The sequence below is a fragment of the Osmerus mordax genome, chromosome 24 (genome assembly GCF_038355195.1).
Source record: "Osmerus mordax isolate fOsmMor3 chromosome 24, fOsmMor3.pri, whole genome shotgun sequence".
Taxonomy (NCBI): Eukaryota; Metazoa; Chordata; class Actinopteri; order Osmeriformes; family Osmeridae; genus Osmerus; species Osmerus mordax.
The window spans coordinates 2,544,029-2,567,366 of record NC_090073.1 but is presented as its reverse complement, the minus strand read 5'-3'; the positions used below and the strand labels follow the sequence as shown (position 1 = coordinate 2,567,366).

The 23,338-nt window shown below is 50.4% G+C and overlaps 2 protein-coding genes across 14 annotated transcripts in view; one reads left to right on the top strand and one right to left on the bottom strand.

Moving 5' to 3' along the window:
- Positions 1 to 23,338, bottom strand: part of LOC136933033 (NACHT, LRR and PYD domains-containing protein 12-like) — a 561,343-nt gene that overhangs the window by 326,126 nt on the left and 211,879 nt on the right. The window lies entirely within an intron of this gene.
- Positions 15,093 to 15,907, top strand: LOC136933050 (stonustoxin subunit beta-like). Its single transcript, XM_067228431.1, has 2 exons — positions 15,093 to 15,102; positions 15,135 to 15,907. The coding sequence occupies exons 1-2, from the start codon at positions 15,093 to 15,095 to the stop codon at positions 15,671 to 15,673; spliced, it is 549 nt and encodes a 182-aa protein (XP_067084532.1). The 3' UTR covers positions 15,674 to 15,907.

Sequence of the window (23,338 nt, the reverse complement as noted above, 5' to 3'; positions counted from 1 at the left end):
ACTGTCCAGTACCGTCCGGAAGTGCAAAATTAGGAGGAGGTGGGGGGGGGGGAGGAGGAGGTGGGGGGGAGAGGAGGTCAGGGATGGGGGGAGAGAGTAGATAAGGGGGGAGAGGGGGTGGGGGGGAGAGAGTAGATAAGGGTGCTGGGGGGAGAGGACGTCAGGGGGGTGGGGGGAGAGGAGGTGGGGGGGGGGGAGAGGAGGACAGAGGGTTAGGGGGAGAGGAGGTCAGGGGGGTGGGGGAGAGGAGGTGGGGGGGGGGGGAGAGGAGGACAGAGGGTTGGGGGGAGAGTAGATAAGGGGGGGTAGGGGGAGAGGAGGTGGGGGGGAGAGGGGGGTGGAGGGAGAGAGTAGATAAGGGGGGTGGGGGGAGAGGAGGTGGGGGGAGAGAGTAGATAAGGGGGGGTGGGGGGAGAGGAGGTGGGGGGAGAAGGGGTGGGGGGTGAGAGAGTAGATAAGGGGGCTGGGGGGAGAGGAGGTGGGGGGGAGAGTTGATAAGGGGGCTGGGGGGAGAGGACGTGGGGGTGGGAGAGGGGGGTGGAGGGACAGAGTAGATAATGGGTGTGGGGGGAGAGGAGATGGGGGGGGGTGGGGGGAGAGAGTAGATAAGGGGGGTGGGGGGAGAGGAGGTGGGCGGGTGGGGGGGAGAGAAGGTGGGGGGGAGAGAGTTGATAAGGGGGCTGGGGGGAGAGGAGATGGGAGGGTGGGTGGGGGGGAGAGGGAGGTGGAGGGAGAGAGTAGATCATGGGGGTGGGGGGAGAGTCGATAAGGGGGGTGGGGGGAGAGGAGGACAGAGGGTTGGGGGGAGAGGAGGTCAGGGGGGGAGAGGGGGTGGGGGGAGAGGAGGTGGGGGGGAGAGGAGGTCAGGGATGGGGGGGAGAGAGTAGATAAGGGGGGGTAGGGGGAGAGGAGGTCAGGGATGGGGGGAGAGAGTAGATAAGGGGGGTAGGGGGAGAGGAGGTCAGGGATGGGGGGAGAGAGTAGATAAGGGGGGAGAGGAGGTGGGGGGAGAGAGTAGATAAGGGGGGAGAGGAGGTGATAAGGGGGGTGGGGGGGGAGAGGAGGAGGAGGTGGGGGGAGAGGAGGAGGGTGGGGGGGAGAGGAGGTGGGGGGGAGAGGAGGAGGAGGTGGGGGGAGAGGAGGAGGAGGTGGGGAGAGGAGGAGGTGGGGGGGGGGGGGGAGAGGAGATAAGGGGGGTGTGGGGAGAAGAGGTCAGGGGGGGTGGGGGGAGAGGAGGAGGTGGGGAGAGAGGAGGTGGGGGGAGAGGAGATGGGAGGGTGGGGGGAGAAGAGGAGGTGGGGGGGGAGGAGGTGGGGGGAGAGGAGGAGGAGGGGAGAGGAGATGGGAGGGTGGGGGGAGAGGAGGAGGTGGGGGGGAGAGGGGGTGGGGGGGGAGGAGGTGGGGGGGGAGAGGAGGTGGGGGGGAGAGTACATTTACATGTCTTCATTTATCAGACGCTTTTATCCAAAGCGACTTCCAAGAGAGAGCTTTACTAAAGAGCACAGGTCACTGATCATAAACAACGAGACGCCCCAAAAACATTGTGGGGAGCCAAAACATGAAGCATACATTGTGAAAAGCAAATAAGTGCCAATGGGAAGAACCAGAAGAGCATGTAGTTAAACAAGTTACAATGAAACAACATGAACCTCAAGAGTGCAAGAGTGTAGAAAAGCAACAAGAATAGAATTCACACGAGTACAAGAAGTTAAATCAGTTCCAACTAACCAACAAGAGCAACAAGTCCCTCAATAAGAGTCATTGTGTTCCTGGAGGAAACTCACATCAGGTCCAGCAAATCATTCCTAAGTACCGTAGTACAGGAGTAGATAAGGGAGGTGGGGGGGGGGGGGGGGGAGGGCAGGAAGAGGGAGACATTCTAATGTGAATGATGATGATCAGTAATATATTGTGTCTTGGTCTCCCCCATCAGATGCCTGTGAGCTCACACTGGACCCAAACACAGCACAGAGAAACCTCTCTCTGTCTGAGGAGAACAGAAAGGTGACATGTAGGAGAGAGGAGCAGCCGTATCCTGATCACCCAGAGAGATTTGAGGACTATGCACAGGTGCTGTGTAGAGAGGGTCTGTCTGGGCGCTGTTACTGGGAGGCAGAGTGCAGTGAAGGAGGGGTTGATATAGCAGTGACATATAAAGAATCAGCAGGAGAGGAGAGGGTGCTGACTGTGTGCTTGGACGCAATAACAAGTCCTGGAGTCTGTACTGTGGTGATATCAGTTACTCTGCCTGGCACAATAATAAGAGAACTGTCATACCTGCCCCCCCCTCCAGCTCCCACAGAGTAGGAGTGTATCTGGACTGGCCGGCCGGCACTCTGTCCTTCTACACAGTCTCCTCTGACACACTGACCCACCTGCACACATTCCACAGCACATTCACTGAGCCCCTCTATCCTGGGTTCTGGGTTGGGTTAGACTCCTCAGTGTCCCTGTGTCAGGTAGAATAGCCCACACACACTCTCACACACTGTGCTCACATCGATGTCATTGAAGATTTAACTGTATACAGTTGTAATTGATATCCCAGAGTGTTTGTAAATATTGGTGTGTGTAGAATGTTTGTTTTGTTTTCATTGTTGACAAACAACAATCCTGTCTTTGATCTCAGTTCCGCTGAATGTGATGAACTAAATAGTGTCTTACTGCCTAAATAAGGAGAAATAAAGATGTTTTATACAGGATGATAGAAGACATGCTGTGTGTTTGTTGGTGACCCAGTGGTCCTACACACACGCACACACACGTACACACACACACACACATGTACACACACACACACACACACACACACACAATGAAAACACTACATTTAGGACCAGTAATGGGACACTATTACCCACTTTAATATACACTGTGTGTGTCTAGTGTGATCCCCTCTCCCCCTGACCTCCTCTCTACCCACCACCTCCTCTAACTCACTGAGTGATAAAGAGGGGTGTTGGTAGGGGGGGGGGGGTCTAACTCACTGAGTGATAAAGAGAGGTGTTGGAAGGGGGGGGGTCTAACTCACTGAGTGATAAAGAGGGGTGTTGGTAGGGGGGGGGGGGTCTAAGTCACTGAGTGATAAAGAGGGGTGTTGGTAGGGGGGGGGGGGGTCTAACTCACTGAGTGATAAAGAGGGGTGTTGGGAGGGGGGGGGGTCTAACTCACTGAGTGATAAAGAGGGGTGTTGTGGGAGGGGGGGGTCTAACTCACTGTGAGTGATAAAGAGGGGTGTTGGGAGGGGGGGGGTCTAACTCACTGAGTGATAAAGAGGGGTGTTGGGAGGGGGGGGGGGTCTAACTCACTGAGTGATAAAGAGGGTTGTTGGGAGGGGGGGGGGTCTAACTCACTGTGAGTGATAAAGAGGGGTGTTGGTATGGGGGGGGTCTAACTCACTGTGAGTGATAGAGAGGGGTGTTGGTAGGGGGGGGGGTCTAACTCACTGAGTGATAAAGAGGGGTGTTGGGAGGGGGGGGGTCTAACTCACTGAGTGATAAAGAGGGGTGTTGGGGGGGGGGGTCTAACTCACTGAGTGATAAAGAGGGGTGTTGGGAGGGGGGGGGGGTCTAACTCACTGTGAGTGATAAAGAGGGGTGTTGGTAGGGGGGGGGTCTAACTCACTGTGAGTGATAGAGAGGGGTGTTGGTAGGGGGGGGGGGTCTAACTCACTGAGTGATAAAGAGGGGTGTTGTGGGAGGGGGGGGTCTAACTCACTGTGAGTGATAAAGAGGGGTGTTGGTAGGGGGGGGTCTAACTCACTGTGAGTGATAGAGAGGGGTGTTTGTAGGGGGGGGGGGGTCTAACTCACTGAGTGATAAAGAGGGGTGTTGTGGGAGGGGGGGGTCTAACTCACTGTGAGTGATAAAGAGGGGTGTTGGGAGGGGGGGGTCTAACTCACTGTGAGTGATAAAGAGGGGTGTTGGGAGGGGGGGGGGGGTCTAACTCACTGAGTGATAAAGAGGGGTGTTGGGAGGGGGGGGGGGTCTAACTCACTGAGTGATAAAGATGGGTGTTGGTAGGGGGGGGGGTCTAACTCACTGAGTGATAAAGAGGGGTGTTGGTAGGGGGGGGTCTAACTCACTGTGAGTGATAGAGAGGGGTGTTGGTAGGGGGGGGGGGTCTAACTCACTGAGTGATAAAGAGGGGTGTTGGTGGGGGGGGTCTAACTCACTGTGAGTGATAAAGAGGGGTGTTGGTAGGGGGGGGTCTAACTCACTGTGAGTGATAAAGAGGGGTGTTGGGAGGGGGGGGTCTAACCCACTGAGTGATAAAGAGGGGTGTTGGGAGGGGGGGGGGGTCTAACTCACTGAGTGATAAAGAGGGGTGTTGGGAGGGGGGGGTCTAACTCACTGAGTGATAAAGAGGGGTGTTGGGAGGGGGGGGGGTCTAACTCACTGTGAGTGATAAAGAGGGGTGTTGGGAGGGGGGGGGTCTAACTCACTGAGTGATAAAGAGGGGTGTTGGGAGGGGGGGGGGTCTAACTCACTGAGTGATAAAGAGGGGTGTTGGGAGGGGGGGGGGGGTCTAACTCACTGTGAGTGATAGAGAGGGGTGTTGGTAGGGGGGGGGGGGGGGTCTAACTCACTGAGTGATAAAGAGGGGTGTTGGGAGGGGGGGGGGGTCTAACTCACTGTGAGTGATAAAGAGGGGTGTTGGGAGGGGGGGGTCTTACTCACTGAGTGATAAAGAGGGGTGTTGGGAGGGGGGGGTCTAACTCACTGAGTGATAAAGAGGGGTGTTGGGAGGGGGGGGGGGGGTCTAACTCACTGAGTGATAAAGAGGGGTGTTGGTAGGGGGGGGGGGGGGTCTAACTCACTGAGTGATAAAGAGGGGTGTTGGGAGGGGGGGGGGTCTAACTCACTGAGTGATAAAGAGGGGTGTTGTGGGAGGGGGGGGTCTAACTCACTGAGTGATAAAGAGGGGTGTTGGGAGGGGGGGGGGTCTAACTCACTGTGAGTGATAAAGAGGGGTGTTGGGAGGGGGGGGTCTAACTCACTGAGTGATAAAGAGGGGTGTTGGGAGGGGGGGGGGTCTAACTCACTGAGTGATAAAGAGGGTTGTTGGGAGGGGGGGGGGTCTAACTCACTGTGAGTGATAAAGAGGGGTGTTGGTAGGGGGGGGGGGTCTAACTCACTGAGTGATAAAGAGGGGTGTTGGGAGGGGGGGGTCTAACTCACTGAGTGATAAAGAGGGGTGTTGGGAGGGGGGGGGGGTCTAACTCACTGAGTGATAAAGAGGGGTGTTGGGAGGGGGGGGGTCTAACTCACTGTGAGTGATAAACCAAATTATAACACAATGTAAAGTAACCTACCTGGAACATTGGAAAGAAGAAACTAAAAGCCAAAGTTGATTAGAATGTTATCTAGCCTTAGAAAGAGATTATAAACTGGCAGAATATCTCTATACTGTCAGAGATAGAAAGCAGAGACAGATCCTAACCAAGTACAGGCTCAGTGACCACCAATTGGCAATTGAAACAGGACAACACAAAAAATCATGGCAACCAAACGAAAACAGAATATGTGGTCACTGTTCGACAGGTGAGGTCGAGACAGAGATGCACTTCCTCCTACAATGTGAAACATTCAGTGATATAAGAAATGATTACTGGAACAAACTCCACTCTGTAATGTCAGATTTCAAAGGTCTTAGTGACCTCTCAAAGGTAAAAATCCTCCTAGGAGAAGGAGACAGGGCATACCTTGCTGCCCAGTATGTATCAGTATGCCACAACCTGAGAGACAGTGAGTGACCTAGACACACAAGGCACACACACAAAGCACACACACAACATATACTGTGTGTGTGTGACTGACATGTGTATGTGTGTATATATGTATATATATATATAAGAATTGAATTGAATTGATTAAGAGGGGTGTTGGGGGGGGGGGGTCTAACTCACTGAGTGATAAAGAGGGGTGTTGGTAGGGGGGGGGTCTAACTCACTGAGTGATAAAGAGGGGTGTTGGTAGGGGGGGGGTCCAACTCACTGTGAGTGATAAAGAGGGGTGTTGGGAGGGGAGGGGGTCTAACTCACTGAGTGATAAAGAGGGGTGTTGGGAGGGGGGGGGTCTAACTCACTGTGAGTGATAAAGAGGGGTGTTGGGAGGGGGGGGTCTAACTCACTGAGTGATAAAGAGGGGTGTTGGGAGGGGGGGGTCTAACTCACTGAGTGATAAAGAGGGGTGTTGGTAGGGGGGGGGGGGTCTAACTCACTGTGAGTGATAAAGAGGGGTGTTGGTAGGGGGGGGTCTAACTCACTGTGAGTGATAGAGAGGGGTGTTGGTAGGGGGGGGGGTCTAACTCACTGAGTGATAAAGAGGGGAGTTGGTAGGGGGGGGTCTAACTCACTGAGTGATAAAGAGTGGTGTTGGGAGGGGGGGGGGGTCTAACTCACTGAGTGATAAAGAGGGGTGTTGGGAGGGGGGGGGGGTCTAACTCACTGAGTGATAAAGAGGGGTGTTGGTAGGGGGGGGGGGTCTAACTCACTGAGTGATAAAGAGGGGAGTTGGTAGGGGGGGGTCTAACTCACTGTGAGTGATAAAGAGGGGTGTTGGGAGGGGGGGGGGTCTAACTCACTGAGTGATAAAGAGGGGTGTTGGGGGGGGGGGGGGTCTAACTCACTGAGTGATAAAGAGGGGTGTTGGGAGGGGGGGGTCTAACTCACTGAGTGATAAAGAGGGGTCTTGGGAGGGGGGGGGGGTCTAACTCACTGTGAGTGATAAAGAGGGGTGTTGGTAGGGGGGGGGGGGGTCTAACTCACTGAGTGATAAAGAGGGGTGTTGGTAGGGGGGGGTCTAACTCACTGTGAGTGATAGAGAGGGGTGTTGGTAGGGGGGGGGGGGGTCTAACTCACTGTGAGTGATAAAGAGGGGTGTTGGGAGGGGGGGTCTAACTCACTGAGTGATAAAGAGGGGTGTTGGTAGGGGGGGGGGTCTAACTCACTGTGAGTGATAGAGAGGGGTGTTGGTAGGGGGGGGGGGTCTAACTCACTGTGAGTGATAAAGAGGGGTGTTGGGAGGGGGGGTCTAACTCACTGAGTGATAAAGAGGGGTGTTGGTAGGGGGGGGGGTCTAACTCACTGTGAGTGATAAAGAGGGGTGTTGGTAGGGGGGGGGTCTAACTCACTGTGAGTGATAAAGAGGGGTGTTGGGAGGGGGGGGGGTCTAACTCACTGTGAGTGATAAAGAGGGGTGTTGGTAGGGGGGGGGGGGTCTAACTCACTGAGTGATAAAGAGGGGTGTTGGTAGGGGGGGGGGGTCTAACTCACTGAGTGATAAAGAGGGGTGTTGGGAGGGGGGGGGGGGGTCTAACTCACTGAGTGATAAAGAGGGGTGTTGGGAGGGGGGGGGGGGGTCTAACTCACTGAGTGATAAAGAGGGGTGTTGTGGGAGGGGGGGGTCTAACTCACTGTGAGTGATAAAGAGGGGTGTTGGGAGGGGGGGGTCTAACTCACTGAGTGATAAAGAGGGGTGTTGGGAGGGGGGGGGTCTAACTCACTGTGAGTGATAAAGAGGGGTGTTGGTAGGGGGGGGTCTAACTCACTGTGAGTGATAAAGAGGGGTGTTGGGAGGGGGGGGTCTAACTCACTGAGTGATAAAGAGGGGTGTTGGGAGGGGGGGGGGGGTCTAACTCACTGAGTGATAAAGAGGGTTGTTGGGAGGGGGGGGGGTCTAACTCACTGTGAGTGATAAAGAGGGGTGTTGGTAGGGGGGGGGTCTAACTCACTGTGAGTGATAGAGAGGGGTGTTGGTAGGGGGGGGGGTCTAACTCACTGAGTGATAAAGAGGGGTGTTGGGAGGGGGGGGTCTAACTCACTGAGTGATAAAGAGGGGTGTTGGGGGGGGGGGTCTAACTCACTGAGTGATAAAGAGGGGTGTTGGGAGGGGGGGGGGGTCTAACTCACTGTGAGTGATAAAGAGGGGTGTTGGTAGGGGGGGGTCTAACTCACTGTGAGTGATAGAGAGGGGTGTTGGTAGGGGGGGGGGGGTCTAACTCACTGAGTGATAAAGAGGGGTGTTGTGGGAGGGGGGGGTCTAACTCACTGTGAGTGATAAAGAGGGGTGTTGGTAGGGGGGGGTCTAACTCACTGTGAGTGATAGAGAGGGGTGTTTGTAGGGGGGGGGGGTCTAACTCACTGAGTGATAAAGAGGGGTGTTGTGGGAGGGGGGGGTCTAACTCACTGTGAGTGATAAAGAGGGGTGTTGGGAGGGGGGGGTCTAACTCACTGTGAGTGATAAAGAGGGGTGTTGGGAGGGGGGGGGGGGGGTCTAACTCACTGAGTGATAAAGAGGGGTGTTGGGAGGGGGGGGGGGTCTAACTCACTGAGTGATAAAGATGGGTGTTGGTAGGGGGGGGGGTCTAACTCACTGAGTGATAAAGAGGGGTGTTGGTAGGGGGGGGTCTAACTCACTGTGAGTGATAGAGAGGGGTGTTGGTAGGGGGGGGGGGGTCTAACTCACTGAGTGATAAAGAGGGGTGTTGGTGGGGGGGGTCTAACTCACTGTGAGTGATAAAGAGGGGTGTTGGTAGGGGGGGGTCTAACTCACTGTGAGTGATAAAGAGGGGTGTTGGGAGGGGGGGGTCTAACCCACTGAGTGATAAAGAGGGGTGTTGGGAGGGGGGGGGGGTCTAACTCACTGAGTGATAAAGAGGGGTGTTGGGAGGGGGGGGTCTAACTCACTGAGTGATAAAGAGGGGTGTTGGGAGGGGGGGGGGTCTAACTCACTGTGAGTGATAAAGAGGGGTGTTGGGAGGGGGGGGGTCTAACTCACTGAGTGATAAAGAGGGGTGTTGGGAGGGGGGGGGGTCTAACTCACTGAGTGATAAAGAGGGGTGTTGGGAGGGGGGGGGGGGTCTAACTCACTGTGAGTGATAGAGAGGGGTGTTGGTAGGGGGGGGGGGGGGTCTAACTCACTGAGTGATAAAGAGGGGTGTTGGGAGGGGGGGGGGTCTAACTCACTGTGAGTGATAAAGAGGGGTGTTGGGAGGGGGGGGTCTTACTCACTGAGTGATATAGAGGGGTGTTGGGAGGGGGGGGTCTAACTCACTGAGTGATAAAGAGGGGTGTTGGGAGGGGGGGGGGGGGTCTAACTCACTGAGTGATAAAGAGGGGTGTTGGTAGGGGGGGGGGGGTCTAACTCACTGAGTGATAAAGAGGGGTGTTGGGAGGGGGGGGGGGGGTCTAACTCACTGAGTGATAAAGAGGGGTGTTGTGGGAGGGGGGGGTCTAACTCACTGAGTGATAAAGAGGGGTGTTGGGAGGGGGGGGGGTCTAACTCACTGTGAGTGATAAAGAGGGGTGTTGGGAGGGGGGGGTCTAACTCACTGAGTGATAAAGAGGGGTGTTGGGAGGGGGGGGGGTCTAACTCACTGAGTGATAAAGAGGGTTGTTGGGAGGGGGGGGGGGTCTAACTCACTGTGAGTGATAAAGAGGGGTGTTGGTAGGGGGGGGTCTAACTCACTGTGAGTGATAGAGAGGGGTGTTGGTAGGGGGGGGGGGTCTAACTCACTGAGTGATAAAGAGGGGTGTTGGGAGGGGGGGGTCTAACTCACTGAGTGATAAAGAGGGGTGTTGGGAGGGGGGGGGGGTCTAACTCACTGAGTGATAAAGAGGGGTGTTGGTAGGGGGGGGGGGAGTCTAACTCACTGAGTGATAAAGAGGGGTGTTGGGAGGGGGGGGGTCTAACTCACTGTGAGTGATAAACCAAATTATAACACAATGTAAAGTAACCTACCTGGAACATTGGAAAGAAGAAACTAAAAGCCAAAGTTGATTAGAATGTTATCTAGCCTTCGAAAGAGATTATAAACTGGCAGAATATCTCTATACTGTCAGAGATAGAAAGCAGAGACAGATCCTACCCAAGTACAGGCTCAGTGACCACCAATTGGCAATTGAAACAGGACAACACAAAAAATCATGGCAACCAAACGAAAACAGAATATGTGGTCACTGTTCGACAGGTGAGGTCGAGACAGAGATGCACTTCCTCCTACAATGTGAAACATTCAGTGATATAAGAAATGATTACTGGAACAAACTCCACTCTGTAATGTCAGATTTCAAAGGTCTTAGTGACCTCTCAAAGGTAAAAATCCTCCTAGGAGAAGGAGACAGGACATACCTTGCTGCCCAGTATGTATCAGTATGCCACAACCTGAGAGACAGTGAGTGACCTAGACACACAAGGCACACACACAAAGCACACACACAACATATACTGTGTGTGTGTGACTGACATGTGTATGTGTGTATATATGTATATATATATATAAGAATTGAATTGAATTGATTAAGAGGGGTGTTGGGGGGGGGGGTCTAACTCACTGAGTGATAAAGAGGGGTGTTGGTAGGGGGGGGGTCTAACTCACTGAGTGATAAAGAGGGGTGTTGGTAGGGGGGGGGTCCAACTCACTGTGAGTGATAAAGAGGGGTGTTGGGAGGGGAGGGGGTCTAACTCACTGAGTGATAAAGAGGGGTGTTGGGAGGGGGGGGGTCTAACTCACTGTGAGTGATAAAGAGGGGTGTTGGGAGGGGGGGGTCTAACTCACTGAGTGATAAAGAGGGGTGTTGGGAGGGGGGGGTCTAACTCACTGAGTGATAAAGAGGGGTGTTGGTAGGGGGGGGGGGGTCTAACTCACTGTGAGTGATAAAGAGGGGTGTTGGTAGGGGGGGGTCTAACTCACTGTGAGTGATAGAGAGGGGTGTTGGTAGGGGGGGGGGTCTAACTCACTGAGTGATAAAGAGGGGAGTTGGTAGGGGGGGGTCTAACTCACTGAGTGATAAAGAGTGGTGTTGGGAGGGGGGGGGGGGTCTAACTCACTGAGTGATAAAGAGGGGTGTTGGGAGGGGGGGGGGGTCTAACTCACTGAGTGATAAAGAGGGGTGTTGGTAGGGGGGGGGGGTCTAACTCACTGAGTGATAAAGAGGGGAGTTGGTAGGGGGGGGTCTAACTCACTGTGAGTGATAAAGAGGGGTGTTGGGAGGGGGGGGGGTCTAACTCACTGAGTGATAAAGAGGGGTGTTGGGGGGGGGGGGGGGTCTAACTCACTGAGTGATAAAGAGGGGTGTTGGGAGGGGGGGGTCTAACTCACTGAGTGATAAAGAGGGGTGTTGGGAGGGGGGGGGGTCTAACTCACTGTGAGTGATAAAGAGGGGTGTTGGTAGGGGGGGGGGGGTCTAACTCACTGAGTGATAAAGAGGGGTGTTGGTAGGGGGGGGTCTAACTCACTGTGAGTGATAGAGAGGGGTGTTGGTAGGGGGGGGGGGGGGTCTAACTCACTGTGAGTGATAAAGAGGGGTGTTGGGAGGGGGGGGTCTAACTCACTGAGTGATAAAGAGGGGTGTTGGTAGGGGGGGGGTCTAACTCACTGTGAGTGATAGAGAGGGGTGTTGGTAGGGGGGGGGGGTCTAACTCACTGTGAGTGATAAAGAGGGGTGTTGGGAGGGGGGGTCTAACTCACTGAGTGATAAAGAGGGGTGTTGGTAGGGGGGGGGGTCTAACTCACTGTGAGTGATAAAGAGGGGTGTTGGTAGGGGGGGGGTCTAACTCACTGTGAGTGATAAAGAGGGGTGTTGGGAGGGGGGGGGGTCTAACTCACTGTGAGTGATAAAGAGGGGTGTTGGTAGGGGGGGGGGGTCTAACTCACTGAGTGATAAAGAGGGGTGTTGGTAGGGGGGGGGGTCTAACTCACTGAGTGATAAAGAGGGGTGTTGGGAGGGGGGGGGGGGGGTCTAACTCACTGAGTGATAAAGAGGGGTGTTGGGAGGGGGGGGGGTCTAACTCACTGAGTGATAAAGAGGGGTGTTGTGGGAGGGGGGGGGTCTAACTCACTGTGAGTGATAAAGAGGGGTGTTGGGAGGGGGGGGGGTCTAACTCACTGTGAGTGATAAAGAGGGGTGTTGGTAGGGGGGGGTCTAACTCACTGTGAGTGATAAAGAGGGGTGTTGGGAGGGGGGGGTCTAACTCACTGAGTGATAAAGAGGGGTGTTGGGAGGGGGGGGGGGTCTAACTCACTGAGTGATAAAGAGGGTTGTTGGGAGGGGGGGGGGTCTAACTCACTGTGAGTGATAAAGAGGGGTGTTGGTAGGGGGGGGGTCTAACTCACTGTGAGTGATAGAGAGGGGTGTTGGTAGGGGGGGGGGTCTAACTCACTGAGTGATAAAGAGGGGTGTTGGGAGGGGGGGGTCTAACTCACTGAGTGATAAAGAGGGGTGTTGGGGGGGGGGGTCTAACTCACTGAGTGATAAAGAGGGGTGTTGGGAGGGGGGGGGGGTCTAACTCACTGTGAGTGATAAAGAGGGGTGTTGGTAGGGGGGGGTCTAACTCACTGTGAGTGATAGAGAGGGGTGTTGGTAGGGGGGGGGGGTCTAACTCACTGAGTGATAAAGAGGGGTGTTGTGGGAGGGGGGGGTCTAACTCACTGTGAGTGATAAAGAGGGGTGTTGGTAGGGGGGGGTCTAACTCACTGTGAGTGATAGAGAGGGGTGTTTGTAGGGGGGGGGGGTCTAACTCACTGAGTGATAAAGAGGGGTGTTGTGGGAGGGGGGGGTCTAACTCACTGTGAGTGATAAAGAGGGGTGTTGGGAGGGGGGGGTCTAACTCACTGTGAGTGATAAAGAGGGGTGTTGGGAGGGGGGGGGGGGTCTAACTCACTGAGTGATAAAGAGGGGTGTTGGGAGGGGGGGGGGGTCTAACTCACTGAGTGATAAAGATGGGTGTTGGTAGGGGGGGGGTCTAACTCACTGAGTGATAAAGAGGGGTGTTGGTAGGGGGGGGTCTAACTCACTGTGAGTGATAGAGAGGGGTGTTGGTAGGGGGGGGGGGGTCTAACTCACTGAGTGATAAAGAGGGGTGTTGGTGGGGGGGGTCTAACTCACTGTGAGTGATAAAGAGGGGTGTTGGTAGGGGGGGGTCTAACTCACTGTGAGTGATAAAGAGGGGTGTTGGGAGGGGGGGGTCTAACCCACTGAGTGATAAAGAGGGGTGTTGGGAGGGGGGGGGGGTCTAACTCACTGAGTGATAAAGAGGGGTGTTGGGAGGGGGGGGGGTCTAACTCACTGAGTGATAAAGAGGGGTGTTGGTAGGGGGGGGGGGAGTCTAACTCACTGAGTGATAAAGAGGGTGTTGGGAGGGGGGGGTCTAACTCACTGAGTGATAAAGAGGGGTGTTGGTTATGAGGGGCCGTGAGGGACATGGTTACTGTACTGTTTTTGTCTAGCAGACAAACAGAATACAGTTGTGTAGAAAACTGAAATCAATAAAGAAATAGGATTTCAGGGTAGGAGTAGCCTCCAAGGTTCGACATCACACATTGCACTCATACTGGAAAGTTTTTATTCACACACAAAGTCACTTCCATTCATCAGAGTAAAAAGACAATGTATACAGCACAATATAAACGCACAGACAAAAAACAATGACAACTAGAGAGGGTACAATTTCTGGGGAAATTGTAGGGTGTGCTTGCTTCCTTCGGTTGCACAGGGGTCCGTTTTTGAATGACATTTTTACAACTGATATTTCTGTATATGTTATATAAAAATGCATACTTATTATTTATAAAGATTACATAGATTTAAAAGCATTTTTTTTGCTGCTCATTTACAATTGAAAATACGAGTGAAGTGTAGAATGAAATAGATGTCTTCTCATTTCCCCTGCAAGAGGCAGCCTCATCGTTGAATCAAAACGAATAAATTTGGCAGACCGGTGTAAAAATGGACCTAATCTCTATGACTTAAACGTCATTTTAAGTTTTTCCCTTCTCGTGATATTTTCAGGCATGTAGCCTACTCATTGCATTCATTCATTAATAAAGAACCCCCTTTGAAGATTATTCTACGACGTTACCCGGCAGTAGAAGATGGAATCGCGATTCAGACAGTCCCATCTGCTAACTGAAAATATGCCCCCAAAACGTAAATAAGCTTGACATTTATTTAGTGGAAAATCGCTCATTCATAAAAAGCTCACTGGTAGCGATCATTGTCAGTAACAACGCCAAATGCGATATAGCCCTGTGTGGAGAAGCTGCCCCGGTAAATTGTACTACTACGGTACAGTACTAGTAGACTACTGCCGTGTTCGTCTTGGTAGCGATTGCGTTGGTTGAATTGGATTTAACGTTCCGTTGTACGGTTTAGGCTGAAATTAATTATTTTCATGAACAGATTGACAACGTTTAGGCTGTGGCAATGAAGTTCAGGTTAGTAGTTAGATAGACTTTTGATTTAAGTAAGGGGAGTGCCGAACATGTTCTGTCGCCGTTTGACTTCCTACAGCTGTGTAGATGTTTTTGTAGTGTCTCGCATAGGCTACAGCGTTGCAGTGAGCAACACTGGTTTGAAACCACAGGTAATGATAATTTCACCCACAAATCGTTTACTTGTAATGTAATGTCATAATAAATCCTACAACGAAAATGTATTTGTGAGGAATGTTTATTTTAAAGATTGAAAACAGATGCATCATAGACCACTGTAGTATGTGTTGCCCGGGCAACAGAGGCTAATGTCATGATGCTAATGCTTCAGTGAAATAGTAGACTACCGTTTCCAAAAGTAGATGTGGGCCTACTTCCTTAATAATATCAGCTAATATTGTACATTACATTTCATAATTGTGTTTCACATCACAAAGTAAAATGAGTAAATAGTTATCACCCTGGCCTCTTTGCTTGTGGCGTTTCTGCAGCTGCCTTGCAGTAAAGCTATAGTTAGCCTAGCTATCCCCCAAGTTAACAGATGCGAAACGAATGTTCTGCTACAGGTAGTCACGCGTGTTTTCGTGACGTTAGTGACGTAGTGACATTAGTAACGTCAGTGACTGTGGCTAGCAAATTAGCCACCGTTAGCGTCACTTTTCACCACAAAAACGCAATTTCTACTTAAACCATGCAACGGAACGTAAATAAAAATACAACCAACGCAATCGCTAACAAGACGAACCTTTTGACACCGCCGTTGTGTATGTAGTCCAAATATTGACTGATCCTTAGGGGGGCGAAAATAAATAATAAATAAATATATATGTGAGAGAACAAAGGTTGTGCTCTCGCCGAAGGCTTGAGCACACCCAATGATGATGATCGGTAATATATTGTGTCTTGGTCTCCCCCTTCAGATGCCTGTGAGCTCACACTGGACCCAAACACAGCACAGAGAAACCTCTTTCTGTCTGAGGAGAACAGAAAGGTGACATTGGGGGAAGAGGAGCAGCCGTATCCTGATCACCCAGAGAGATTTGACTACTGGCCACAGGTGCTGTGTAGAGAGGGTCTGTCTGGGCGCTGTTACTGGGAGGCAGAGAGGAGTGGAAGATGGGGGGTTCATATAGCAGTGACATATAAAGGAATCAGCAGGAGAGGAGAGGGTGCTGACTGTGTGCTTGGATGCAATAACAAGTCCTGGAGTCTGTTGTGTGATGATGTCAGTTACTCTGCCTGTCACAATAAGAAGAGAACTTTCTTACCTGTCCCCCCCTCCAGCTCCCACAGAGTAGGAGTGTATCTGGACTGGCCGGCCGGCACTCTGTCCTTCTACACAGTCTCCTCTGACACACTGACCCACCTGCACACATTCCACAGCACATTCACTGAGCCCCTCTATCCTGGGTTCTGGGTTGGGTTAGACTCCTCAGTGTCCCTGTGTCAGGTAGAATAGCCCACACACACTCTCAAACACTGTGCTCACATCGATGTCATTGAAGATTTAACTGTATACAGTTGTAATTGATATCCCAGAGTGTTTGTAAATATTGGTGTGTGTAGAATGTTTGTTTTGTTTTCATTGTTGACAAACAACATTCCTGTCTTTGATCTCAGTTCCACTGAATGTGATGAACTAAATAGTGTCTTACTGCCTAAATAAGGAGAAATAAAGATGTTTTATACAGGATGATAGAAGACATGCTGTGTGTTCCTTGGTGACCCAGTGGTCCTACACACACGCACACACACATGTACACACACACACATGTACACACACACAATGAAAACACTACATTTAGGACCAGTAATGGGACACTATTACCCACTTGAATATACACTGTGTGTGTCTAGTGTGATCCCCTCTCCCCCTGACCTCCTCTCTACCCACCACCTCCTCTAACTCACTGAGTGATAAAGAGGAGTGTTGGAAGGGGGGGGTTCTAACTCACTGAGTGATAAAGAGGGGTGTTGGGAGGGGGGGGGGGGGGGTCTAACTCACTGAGTGATAAAGAGGGTGTTGGTAGGGGGGGGGTCTAACTCACTGAGTGATAAAGAGGGGTGTTGGGAGGGGGGGGGGGGTCTAACTCACTGAGTGATAAAGAGGGGTGTTGGGAGGGGGGGGGGGTCTAACTCACTGAGTGATAAAGAGGGTGTTGGTAGGGGGGGGGTCTAACTCACTGAGTGATAAAGAGGGGTGTTGGGAGGGGGGGGGGGGGGTCTAACTCACTGAGTGATAAAGAGGGGTGTTGGGAGGGGGGGGGGGTCTAACTCACTGAGTGATAAAGAGGGATGTTGGGAGGGGGGGGGTCTAACTCACTGAGTGATAAAGAGGGGTGTTGGGAGGGGGGGGGTCTAACTCACTGAGTGATAAAGAGGGGTGTTGGTAGGGGGGGGGGGGTCTAACTCACTGAGTGATAAAGAGGGGTGTTGGTAGGGGGGGGTCTAACTCACTTTGAGTGATAAAGAGGGGTGTTGGTGGGGGGGGGTCTAACTCACTGAGTGATAAAGAGGGGTGTTGGTAGGGGGGGGTCTAACTCACTGAGTGATAAAGAGGGGTGTTGGTAGGGGGGGGGGGTCTAACTCACTGAGTGATAAAGAGGGGTGTTGGTAGGGGGGGGGGTCTAACTCACTGAGTGATAAAGAGGGGTGTTGGTTATGAGGGGCCGTGAGGGACATTATTCAGAATACCCTCTCACACACACAACTGAAATGCTCTCACACACACTACTGAAAAGCTCTCACACACACAACTGAAATGCTCTCACACACACTACTGAAAAGCTCTCACACACACTACTGAAGTGCTCTCACACACAGTACTGAAAAGCTCTCACACACACTACTGAAAAGCTCTCACACACTACTGAAAAGCTCTCACACACACTACTGAAGAGCTCTCACACACAGTACTGAAAAGCTCTCACACACACTACTGAAAAGCTCTCACACACACTACTGAAATGCTCTCACACACATATGAAAAGCTCTCACACACACTACTGAAATGCTCTCACACACACTACTGAAAATCTCTCACACACACTACTGAAAAGCTCTCACACACACTAGTGAAATGTGCTCATATACACAACTGAAATGCTCTTGCATAATATTGTGGAATATAACAGTTCAGTGGTGAATACGAGGAAGTCCACACTAGGAAGTGTAATGGTTGTATTTATTGGTCTCCTGTACATGTCTACACATAATACATGATGTCGTCTTTTGTGACTTCACTGTCTCACCGTCGTAAAAGTCTTGAAGTCACAATGCTAAAGAGAGAACAATATCTTCACATGACACCCTCCACTCCACCCCCATCCTTAATGTGAATCTAATAGCCATTGTGACAACCACGGAATGTTCCGGTCAGAGCCACACACAACAGTAGGGAGAAGTCACACACCAAAGGCCAGCTTTACCCTTTTAGAAGCATCTTTATGAGTCAAATCATGTTTTCAACCAACTGAGGAAAGCAAACAGGAGCACGGCGGCCCTGGGCGTCCACACTGGGTGAGGAGGATGGAGGCGATGCAGGCGGCGTCCTCGCCCATCAGGTGGACGTGGGGGTTGAGGATGGAAGACGGGGGGTCAGATGGCCGAGCGGTTAGGGAATCAGGCTATTCATCAGAAGGTTGCCGGTTCAATTCCCGGCCGTGCAAAATGACGTGTCCTTGGGCAAGGCACTTCACCCTACTTGCCTCGGGGGGAATGTCCCTGTACTTACTGTAAGTCGCTCTGGATAAGAGCGTCTGCTAAATGACTACATGGAAATGGAAGAAGAAAGAAGAAACCCAAAGTGGGGAGAAAGAGCCCAGGAGGAACTGGAAAGAGCCGACTGCTGAGAGAAGATGGAAGGAGGTTTGAAACCGAGGGAGGAGGAGCAGGGAGGCAGAGTGGTCACCTCAGTGTGGTCAGGGCAGGAGGGGCTCCCTGCTGGGTGGGAGGAGATACAGGAGTCTCAGAGAGACCACATTCCTCCTGCTGACTCCCTCCATGATAACTCACTGCTATGGGGAGGGGGGAGAGAGCGCTGTTGTGTTGTGGCAGGTTTAAGTGACCAAAATGCAGTGGCAACTTGACTCTTCAGTGAGTAAATTCAACCCTGATACTGTAGTGTCAGTAAGTCTATGCTGGGAACATGGAATTATGTGAAATCAATAGTAGAATAGTTATGGCATTTTATGACATGATGGGTGTATCAAAGGAGTTGTGCTCTATATAAACTTCAGTCTATAAAAAACGTAAGGAAAAACAATTAGCAGTCACATCATTTAGCAATGGTGTGCAAATCTGCTGTCTACTTGTTTGTGCTTCAGGTGTGCATGAGTGGCCCCTAGTGGATCGCTGGTGGAACTGCAGGTGACTGCTGCCTCTAGCCAAGCATCAACAGTACATAGTTCTGCTGCTCTAAGGAGGGACACTAAAGAGTTCTGCAGAGAAGTCATGTTTTGGTCTCATTAAAAGACGTTAAAATTAATCCATCTCTATCCTCTGTCTGGTATTGATGCAGATTGATCCATTTTCAAATAACCAACCCCCATCTTACAGTAGCATACTTAAAAGAGTTCAGGTAAAACAATATTTGTTCACACCATAGACTGTATATGGTTCATACACACCCACAGATATTGCAAACACAAACATGGATATGAAAAACATGTACCTGTATCATGGCTACGGTGTAGCAATACCTTTCATACCTCATAAAACCAGACTTTCCACACTTCCAGGATGACCAACTTGAGAACTGGGCATTTATTAACAAAACACAAAAACAGGTTAAATAATGTTGTTCCTCAAACTGCTCACCAGGGTACAGGATAGCTCTAGGCCTGGCAACAGTGAAAAGAGCAAAGGTGGTTAGCATAGGACACAGTTTTCAAGTCTCGTACTGGACAGTTTTATGCTGTGTCGCTCCCCAATCAGCCAATGAGGAGCAGCTGAGCTCCTGTTGGATGACTGGGGAGCAGGACGGTCAAACCAGGCCTGGATCCCCTGAGCCAGAGCTGCCCAGAGCACTGCCAGCGCTGGTGCTTGGCTCTCTGCTGTTACTTGGCTCCCTGGTTGCCACAAAACACATCCTTACCTGCAGGAATGACACATCCTCTGCCCTAAGCTCCTGCTTCTTCAACTGTGTCTGAAAGTGTTTATTCCTTGAATCTTTTCTTTCATTGTCTCCTTCTTCTCTTTCTCCTCTCTCCTCAGAGCTGCAGTCCTGACCTGCTCTTCCTCAAACAGAGACTGCTGAAGCTTGTTTGAACGTTTCCTTTATCTGCTTCTCTGTGTTTACTGTCTGGGTCTGTTAGAGTCAGAGAAGACCTCACATTGGCATTTTGTTATTCATTTAACAATGATGATTCACATATCTTTACTGATCGATTCAATGCCCTTTGATCACAGCATTGGCTAACACCTACTGTACTGTACCTCAATGTGTTCTGCAATCTGCTCACACGTTAGTTTAACTTGATTAAAGTCCTTTAGCTTCTTTTCTAAGAACTTCAGGACAGTCTGAATTTCTTCCTGAAATGATACGACAGACATTTACAGTGTGAATCTGTAATGAACTAGAAAATAGAGACTGCAAGTTCTCCTGCAGTGGCAACAGAAGTAAAAAAAATGATTTATACAAGTATCAACCCTTATAGGAAACCTTGACCACTTCAAGAGAGTCCTTGTATTTGATCTCAAAACACCATGTTTATCTGACTATCTTCTTCCTCTCACCCTGCGATCCTGGGCAGCTTCGTCTACTGGGACACAGGTGGAAGAATTGTGTTTTCCGGAGGTCTGACAGAACGTTTGATGGATGACATCCTCCTCTGGAAGCAGTTCTCTACCTCTGTGTCCTTCCAGTTATCCACAGAAGCAGAGAAACATGATCACATACAACCTTTCCATTGACACTCCTCTATTCAAAGCCATGTGTGTTTCTAAATGTCCTGTTGAGTTCTTTGTTGTGCGTGTTCCAGATGTCCCCAGGTATGAAGATAGTTGTCCACAGTTGATGAAGACCACATGAACAACCGATATCTCTGTGTTGAGCTGAACTAAGTAATGACTGCCGTTTACATGAAATCCAAAAATTGTTAGACAGGTATAGTAGTGTTTGTGTGTGTATGAGTGTCTACATATTTGTGTGTTTGTGTATGTGTGCATTTATGTGTGTGCATTGTGTGTTTGTGTGTGTGCGTAGTTGTGTGTGTATATGTGTCTGTGCATAGTGTGTGTTTGTGTGTGTGGTCATGCTTGTGTAGGTGTGTGTGTGGTGCTTGTTTGTGTGCATTCCTGCATGCCCGTTTGGGTAGGTCTGTCAGTGACTGTGCCAGAGTCCATGAGCTCTTTGGAGAGAGATGCAGGGAACAAGGGAGGAGAGGAGGGATGAGGAGAGAGGAGAGGAGGAGGAGGAGGGTGGGGAGGAGGAGGAGGGAGGAAGAGGAGGAGGGTGGGGAGGAGGAGGAGGGTTGGGAGAAGGAGGAGAGTGGGGAGGAAGGTGGGGAGGAAGAGGAGAGGAGGGAGGGGAGGAGGAGGAGGGAGGAAGAGGAGGGAGGAGAGGAGGAGGAGGGAGGGGAGGAGAGAAGGAGAGGAGGAGGAGGGAGGGGAGGAAACATGTGTCACCAGTGTGACACAGTCACCTGTGGTATCCCAGCTTGTCAGTATTGTGTTTGTTATTGTTGGTCTCCTCCCCTTTGTGTGTCTCCTTTCCACATGTCGTCAGCTACTCTGTCAGTAGAGTTCTCTGTGGTGGTGAACCTTCAGTCAGCAGATCAGCTGGTTTGGTTGGTCCTCAGGTTCATATTTATTGTGATTATTTATGTATTTGATCCAGGGCCAGCCCAAGGCATAAGCGAACTAAGCGGCTGCTTAGGGCCCCCGTGGCCACCAGAGGGCCCCCAAGAGCACATGAAATTACAGTTTAATGTACCGTTTTTCTTCGATTAAACGATGCCCTCGATTAAACGCTGCACCAAAAATACGGTAGGAGCAGCATGTCCTGAAATACCTAGTACTGTAGCAGCATGTCATTTTAATCTTTCTCTTGTGTTGCACTAGGGGCCCACTAGTGCACTGCTAACTAAATATGTTTCAAATATCACATCAACATACCTTACTTAGCAAATGACTCTAGCTAGCTAGAGACTAGCTGTTAGTCGGCATTAGAAGGGAAGCTTATGAAAAAATAGCCAGAATGCATGCAGGGCTCTGACCGAAATGTGTACGGGTGCGACAAAATGTTTTCCTAGGTTGCACTGGTGCACCTAACCTCCTCGCATCCGCTGTCTCTCCACAAACGAAGCGTTTGTTATCCTTTGACGGAACTGACACTCATGGTTGGATCATATCGTGGTCTAAACCAATCAGAGACAGAGATGGGGCGGGTCTTTGTCTCTGATTGGCTGTGGTCCAGATATTCCTGTAGCTCCATGCTGTGTGATTGAAATTACGACCTGAGCACCAGAGTCAGTTTAGCAGACCTGGGCATTGTACGGCCCGCGGGCCATAACCGGCCACAGGCTGTCTCAATCCGGCCCGCGTGAGGTAAATCAAAAATTTAAAATAAATAAATGTGTTGAGCGGTAGTAAATATGTAGTCCTGAAAGACTACAGTGATCAGGCGATTTACATATGTGCACTTGCGCAACCTCACCGACAGGAGAGTTAGCTGTTGGTTAGCCCTCGAAAATGAAAAACTTTGCCTCTGATTAACTTTTAACAAGACATGGACTTCTAAGTATCTGATTACTGAGGTCAAAGTGAAAGCTGTGGAAAAAAAAACTAACACGGACATAATAAGAACTTGACTGATTCAGTGGGCGCCGGCTGATGGTTTGATAGTTGAACTGCAGACCCTGATCATCACCTGTCAGCTGTCCTTCGCATATCCACCTCGGACATTCAGCCAGATTTCGATGCACTTGTTCAAGCCCACTGGATTTCTCTCACAGAACAAAATGAACTGAAAAAACGTATTGCTTTTTGTATAATGTTGATCAATTGCATATATTTAACATACTGCAAAACAACTTTTCAGTGTTTGTGAAGATTAACTAGTTACAAATAAAACAAAACACTGTTGTTGTTTTTACTGTTTATTACTTCTATAGTCTTTTCCTATTTGACCTACACCAAAATCTAAAATATTTATATAGATATTTACAGAATATCCTTATTCTTCTGATAACCAGCTAATTAAAATATATACTTTACTGCTTTTTACAATGGGAGAAAATGAATAGTGAGCAGAATTAATTAATTCTCATGTGGTCCCTTGTAAAAATGAATTGCGGACCCCTGAGTTACGGAGCTGGGTCATGGAGCTAACCCATGGAGCTAGGATTTTGATGCTAGGGAGAGTGTGGCAAGATGATTTAGCCAAGACCAAAGGGCAAGAAGGCCAAATTACAGGTGTTGGCCATCTGCAGGGCCTGCGACAGCAAGGTGGGACCCGCTATAAGACTTTGAGCCATGAAATGTTAGGTCTCAGTTCAGGGAAGCGCTTTTAAACAGTAGCACTTTCTATTTTGAAATGTTTTATTTTGCTTAAATTTTTTTTGTTTGGCAGCTCAGTGAAGCACTTAAAAGATTGTTTTTTTATATATACAGTATGATTGTGCTTCAAATAAAAAATATATTTACCTACACCTTATTCTTGTTTAATATCATTTACATAATATATATGAATGTATATGGAGCGTGATAAAAAGGTGACCTTGAAATTGTGGCTACGCAAGGAAAAATTTGGGTGCACCTACATTTTGTGCTGGTGCACCTAAATAAAGTTAGGCGCACCAGTGCAACCAAGGCAACAAGTTAGTCTGGAGCCCTGCCATGGTTACATTACAGTAGTTAGTCTAGGTGTTTAAGGTATGTAACTGTTCTTGCATTCCTTGCAAATCAGCGTTAATAATTATTGCAGCATAATGAAGGTTTAACCACTGATTGAAACACACAAAAATGTGTAAAATAATGCTTTGTTAGCAACAAAAAAACGTTTTATGTGACAGCATTCTTCAGGTAAAGTGGGACATCTAGTAATGCTTTGTTTATGCTAGAAAAGTTATTTAATTCGACAGTTCTCACATTTTTAATACCAATGCATCACACTTAAAGAATG